Source organism: Salvelinus namaycush, chromosome 28, assembly GCF_016432855.1.
Source record: "Salvelinus namaycush isolate Seneca chromosome 28, SaNama_1.0, whole genome shotgun sequence".
Lineage (NCBI taxonomy): Eukaryota > Metazoa > Chordata > Actinopteri > Salmoniformes > Salmonidae > Salvelinus > Salvelinus namaycush.
The window spans coordinates 18,264,502-18,271,774 of NC_052334.1; the positions used below are offsets into that span (position 1 = coordinate 18,264,502).

Consider the following 7,273-nt stretch of genomic DNA (forward strand, 5'->3'; position numbering starts at 1 on the left):
TTAGCACTATTACTCTGGACATGTACTATGGCCATTGTCATGGATGACCTAATCTACAGTGCCCTGTTTTTGTCTCTCAGAATATTAATATGAACCCAACAACAACACATTACAGCATGGGAAAATAGTCCGAATTGGAGCACTCAAACCAAACAGAAGAGTTGTCTCTTTGACATCCACCAGTTACTATTCTCTCTCAAAATACATACAGTACCAGTCAAATGTTTAGACACACCTACTCATTCAAGTTTTTTTTTAAATTTTATTATTTTCTACATTGAATATTAGTGAAGAGATCAAAACTAGGAAATAACACATATGGAATCATGTAGTAACCAAGAGTGTTAAACAAATCAAAATATATTTATATTTTAGATTCTTCAAAGTATCCACCCTTTGCCTTGATGACAGCTTTGCACACTCTTGACATTCTCTCAACCAAATTCACCTGGAATGCTTTTCCAACAGTCTTGAAGGAGTTCCCACATATGCTGAGCACTTGTTGGCTACTTTTCCTTCACTCTGTGGTCCAACTCATCCCAAACCATCTCAATTTGGTTGAGGTCGGGTTGATTGTGGAGGCCAGGTCATCTGATGCAGCACTCCATCACTCTCGTTCTTGGTCAAATAGCCCTTACACAGTCTGGAGGTGTGTTGGGTCATGTCCTGTTGAAATACAAATGATAGTCCCACTAAGCGCAAACCAGATGGGATGGCGTATCGCTGCAGAATTCTGTGGTAGCCATGCTGGTGTGCCTTGAAATCTAAATAAATCACTGACAATGTCACCAGCAAAGCACCACCACACCATCACACCTCCTCCTCCATGCTTCACGGTGGGAACCACACATGCGGAGATCATCCGTTCACCTACTCTGCATCTCACAAAGACACAGCGTTTGGAATCAAAAATCTCAAATTTGTACTCATCAGACCAAAGGACAGATTTCCACTGGTCTAATGTCCATTGCTTGTGTTTCTTGTCCCAAGCAAGTATCTTCTTGTTGGTGTCCTTTAGTAGTGGTTTCTTTGCAGCGATTAGACCATAAATCCCTGATTCACTCTGTCTTCTGAACAGTTGATGTTGAGATGTGTCTGTTACTTGAACTGTGAAGTTTTTGCGACTGCACTTGAAGAAACTTTCAAAGTTCTTGAAATTTTCCGTATTGTCTGACCTTCATGTCTTAAAGTAATGATGGACTGTTGTTTCTCTTTGCTTATTTGAGCTGTTCTTGCCATAATATGGACTTGGTCTTTTTCCAAATAGGGCTATCTTCTGTATACCACCCCTACCTTGTCACAACACAACTGATTGGCACAAACACAATAAGAAGGAAAGAAATTCCACAAATGATCTTTTCACAAGGCACACCTGTTAATTGAAATGCATTCCAGGTGACTACCTCATGAAGATGGTTTAGAGAATGCCAAGAGTGTGCAAAGCGGTCGTCAAGAGTAAGGGTGGCTACTTTGAAGAATCTCAAATATAAAATGTATTTTGATTTGTTTAACACTTCTTTGGTTACTACATGATTCCATATCTGTTATTTCATAGTTTTGATGTCTTCACTATTATTCTACAATATAGAAAATAGTAAAAATAAAGAAATAATTTAAAACCTTGAATGAGTAGGTATGTCCAAACTGTGGCTGGTACTGTATAAATTGGTTGACCTATTCTACAGTGCCCTGAGTTTTTTCTGAACCTAAAAACAACACGTTACAGTTTGGGAAAATCGTTACAACCAGAGCACTCAAACCAAACAAAGACAGGAGAGAAAAGGAGAGTATCCATGAAAAATAAACAGCTTTACTGTTCACTGTCAAAATACAGAGCTATCGCTATCCATAACTTGTCAGCACAATCTCATACCCTGTCCAAACCACCAACATAGCTCCAGTGAGAGGCCAAGTCAGGGCTATTCCCATTAGAACAGTTTGGAGACAGAGCCATCTTTTTAAATTCATGAGGCTCACTGAAAGAGAGTAAAATACCACTAGAAGTGATCTTATGAAGGACCTCCAGGCGCAGAATGCTCTGCTTATTATATATTTAAAACCCAAAGTTATGCCTCAAGGCAAACAGGCAACTATAGACAGACCTCCAGAGATGCAGTGTGAAACCAGTGTTCAGGGGATAGAAACAATTCAGAAAAATCTTTTCAAAGTTGTAGTAATGCTCAAGTATACTGCTGATGAGAATAGATCTTTGGTAGGGGGTCTTATACATTCATGACAATGAATACTTCTTCAGACGATTGAGAAAAGACACCAAAAAATAGCCAATATACACACTTTCTCCTCATCTGCCTTTCTGAGCTCCTCTAAATCCTCATTTTGAAGTGAGGGAATACTCTTTTTGGAGAGATTAAAGATGAAATTCTGACTCATGAAAAATGTTTACACTCTAAAACCTCCAATTCTCTTGTACCTCTGCCTCAGCCTGTCTTTAAAGCAGTGTCCTTCTCGGGTGTCAGAAATGTGGGTGTTAAGTTGGTTTGCCTGTTGACAGAGTGTGTGGTGCAGCTGAGGGAGTCATGGACCAGAGCACTTCAGACACAGAAACAGACACAGAGTAACACGTGTCAGGAGTTAGACACTGGAACAAGGATAACTGTCCAGATGTCACACCCGCACACACACACACACACCAAACACACTGCACCCATATAACAGTGAAGTCTTAATCAAAGATGATCTTCTGTGTGTGCTAAGAGTCAGGCATTGGCTTCCCTCTTAGCTGGCTAGAATGGGAAATCACCTTTTGTTGTTTGTGCATTTACATTTTTCATTGAGTTGATCACGCAACTGACAATTATCAATGCTCATCACCAACGAGGGACTGGTATTTTGTAAATAGAAGGTTCAACTCATCACCATCACTGGAATCCTAGCTGTGAAAGTAAATTACTTTCAACTTGATTGATGATCGGGGTTTCCTGATAACTGTGTTAGGTGATTTAATATTTGTATGTGATTTAAATGAAACATACTTCTGAAAGATGTGAAGGGAATTTAATTCCAATCTCAACGGGCTATACAAGAAGAGTGCAGAGATAGTTTAAAATGTCACACTAAGATTAGAGGCATTGAGGGACTCAAATGCATTAAATTACACAGCCTGGCCGAAGCTTGTGGGTCAAGAGAGAAAATACAGTACAATACTACATAGTAAAGCATACATACCGCGGGTTCCGACTTAAAAAAAGAACTCAGTCGGGCTTTCAACGTACTGCTGTTGAGAGTTGTAATAGTAGAATGCACAAGGTGCAATTTCAAAATGTGGTAGTACATTGGCAGTCATTCACTAGAGCTATTTATAACCGGTCAGAAATTTCCAGTTGATTAACTACTGGCGATGTTAGCTAAATAGGTCAATTAGGCTAACCAGCTATCTAAATCTTGTAGTTATCATGGCCAGATTACATCCCCAGTTGCCTTGACCCTCGGGGGGCACCCATTGATTTTGTTCAGTCACTCAGGTATCATATGAACACAGATCACATGGCAAAATTTGTAGAATTGCAGGAAATTAGCTTTAAAATGGCAAAAGTTGATCTCTGCCAACAAGAGGGGTTTGAACAATTTGGGGTCGCATGGGTTGCGAGGTGGAAGTTTGTTACTATGCCGATAAATGACAATATCCATCCGGACCTTTGCCATCTAGGAAAATTGTGTGACCGGATATTCTCAAATAGTAGTTGAGTACCCTGCAGTAAAGTGTTAGCTAACCATGTGTACGAAGCTGCAGAAATACTATATAATGACACAGGAGGTTAGTGGCACCTTAATTGGGGAGGACAGGCTTGTGGTAAAGGCTGGAGCGGAATTGGTGGAATGGTATCAAATACATCAAACACATGGTTTCCCTGATGCCATTCCATTTCCTCCATTCCGGCCATTATTATGGTATATATACATATATATATGTATGTATATCCTCCACTCTGCAGCCTCCACTGATTGAAATGCAAGATTGACTGTGAACATGATGTAGGTGGCTGGGCTGGATCACTGTGCTACACGCATTCTATTGAGTTAAAGATTTACTATGAAATGCTGCTGGGCCGCTGAGAAAAATAACATCAATGAGACTCGAGTTGTAAATCTGGACGGCAGGACAGAACCGTGGTGGACTGAGGTAAAATTCCACCTGGTCTTAGTCAATACACAATGGAAGAGGCCAAATCTATTGTTCTGTGACATAATTTGAGGTGACATAATTTGCTCATGCTATCCATTTGTTGTCTACCTGAAGTTGATTCCAGATGACCAGATGATAAAGTACAGCAGAAGTTATGTATTTATTGCTCCTCAACAGTTGAGTGTTTTTTGTTGTTGTTTTTTTGGGGTGGGGGTCGGCCATTATAAAGAGCACTTCCTGGTGGTTATATCCTAATGGGATGCAATTACAGAACATTCTACATTAGCTGGATCTTATTTTCCACCATAATTTGCAAATAAATTCATTAAAAATCCTACAATGTGATTTTCTGGATTTTTTTTTCTCATTTTGTCTGTCATAGTTGAAGTGTACCTATGATGAAAATTACAGACCTCTTTCATCTTTTTAAGTGGGAGAACTTGCACAATTGGTGGCTGACTAAATACTTTTTTGCCCCACTGTACATAGGCGTACAGAGGCCCATTATCAGCAACCATCACTCCTGTGTTCCAATGGCACGTTGTGTTAGCTAATCCAAGTTCGGAGGGCTGCTGGCCTTCTAGGCAGAGTTGGAAAGAAAAAGCTATATCTCAGACTGGCCAATAAAAAGAAACGATTAAGATGGGCAAAAGAACACAGACACTGGACAGAGATATGGCTTTTTCTTTGCATCTCTGCCTAGAAGGCCAGCATCCCGGAGTCGCCTCTTCACTGTTGACGTTGAGACTGGTGTTTTGCAGGTACTATTTAATGAAGCTGCCAGTTGAGGACTTGTGGACTTGTAAGGCGTGCCATTGCAACACAGGAGTGATGGTTGCTGATAATGGGCCTCTGTACGCCTATGTAGAATCAGCCGTTTCCAGCTACAATAGTCATTTACAACATTAACAATGTCTACACTTTATTTCTGTTCAATTTGATGTTATTTTAATGTACAAAAAATGTGCTTTTCTTTCAAATACAAGGACATTTCTAAGTGACCCCAAACTTTTGAACGGTAGTGTACATGGCATACACATCAAACAGACATATGAGTCACACATTCTGATGGGATCAAACCGCTGTAGATCAGTATTCCATCCCTCCATCAGCCAACCTCAGTATTTACTTCTGGCTGAGTGATCACTAAGTGGGGTTAGGGACTCCCAGGCTACTTCCCCCATACATGGATGTCCGCTCCCATCATGCTCATGAGGAATAACTGGCACACAATTGGATGTGTCATGTCATTATTCACTACCGAGGCCAATGGCTGGTGAGCAGCGGAATACTTTTCAAAAAGACATTTCCCTGTGTGCGAGGAAAGACCTCAAAGGAGCGTGTGTGCGTGTGTGTGTTTCAATTAATTATTGTGTGTGTGTGTTCGTTTGAGCACCAGCGGAGAGAGAGTGAGAGTGTTTCGGTATATATAGTGCGACTGCTCCACATCATCTCATCCAAAATGTATTTTTAGCATGGTTATTTCGACAGCCCTCCGAGGAGAGGAGGAGTCTGTTTTCTAGTTTGAGAGCTAGTGTTCTTTTGTTCTCAGGCACACCTCAGCTTCCTACACTACATACAGTACAGATACTCTCCGTCTTTCTGCCAACCAGCAGCCTTCTTAGGGCTTCTAATTGTCCCAAGCAATAAATCAGTGGGGTCAGGTAGCCTAGTGGTTAGAGTGTTGGGCCAGAAAGGTTGCTAGATCGAATCCCCGAGCTGACAAGGTAAAAATCTGTCGTTCTGCCCCTGAACAAGGCAGTTAACCCACTGTTCCTAGGCTGTCATTGTAAGTAAGAATTTGTTCTTAACTGACTTGCCTAGTTAAATAAAGGTTAAATAAATAAAAAAATCTCACTTCCCACAGATTAAATATTAATTTGATGTTAATTAAGCCCTATTTCCCAGGGTGGGAACTCGCCTGTGTGTGCTCAGGAGGGATCCACGTGAACAAGTGAGAAACCTTGTTCCCATTTGCAACAAGATGCAGTGATATCATGTTCACTATTTATTTTAATATACTGTTCTGCTCTAACTTGCTAATGTAGGGCCCAAGAACAAATCCTACTCACAGGATAAGGGACTTTACTGTAATGTTAGATCGATGTGCAGTACCTATTGGCAAAGAGCTCTACACTGCATATGAAATAAAATAACACCTTTTAATCTTCTCTAATTCTCTCTCTTTCTATCTGTCTTTATCTCTCTCCCTCGCTTCCTCCCTCTCCTCCAGATCCCAGTCATGACAGGGGCCTTCATGGACTCCTCACCCAATGACAACTACAGTGCCGACCACTCGCTCTTCAACTCCTCGGCCAGCGTCCACGCTGCCTCTGCGGCTGCCTCAGCCCAGGCCCAGCAGGATGACCAGTCTTCGTCCAGTGATGCCATCTGGCTCTGGATTGCCATCGTCGCTACTATCGGCAACATTGTGGTGGTGGGAGTGGTCTACGCATTCACCTTCTGATCCATCTCTCCTTGACGCCCACTTAGCCAAAAATTAGAGAGCCTCCCCATGGGAGAACGTGATGAAAGACAAAGGACAAATATCACATACTGGATTATCAAAGGGCTCTGGGATGCGGATGCTGACTATGGTGTGGGGGTTCTATAGTTGAAGCTTCAGCATCATTCACTTTCAATAGAAAAAAGTTTCAGTATACGAACAGTATGCACAGTACGCAAGTTCAACTGGAGGCAGAAGGGTATTTTCAACTTTAGTCACCTAATTTTCAGTGGACATCATGCTCCTGAATGTTGTTGTGTTGCATTGTGGGGCTGAAGGGGCTTACAGATACATACAGGGTGAACTGGACCATCTTAAAATGTCCCCCAGATAGAAGAGAGGCAATTAAGAGGAGTGCTGCTTAATTATTGGGATGAACAGAGACGTGACTCTTAAAACATTTATGGGACTCTGGGATTACTTCTGCATTAGCCATGTGCTCAGCTTCTTACAGCATGTTATCTGTTCTGCCAAAGGAAGGCTCAAAGTATTAGCTTTCCTTTGTAATATCGACAGAAAATGGACCAATGGACACTGGCTTTAATGAAACATTCCTGCATCATCCTTTTGGATCCGCCAACTGATATTGCTTCTCAGTTTCTTTAGCAATGCCACACCAGTTT

At 41.4% G+C, this 7,273-nt stretch overlaps 1 protein-coding gene across 1 annotated transcript in view; it reads left to right on the top strand.

Moving 5' to 3' along the window:
- Positions 1–6,611, top strand: part of LOC120023240 (uncharacterized protein C14orf132-like) — a 30,730-nt gene extending 24,119 nt beyond the window's left edge. The window contains exon 2 of the mRNA XM_038967284.1: positions 6,378–6,611. Coding sequence (XP_038823212.1) covers positions 6,378–6,611 — 234 coding nt within the window. The remainder of the gene's footprint in view (positions 1–6,377) is intronic.
- Positions 6,612–7,273: the final 662 nt, after the last annotated feature.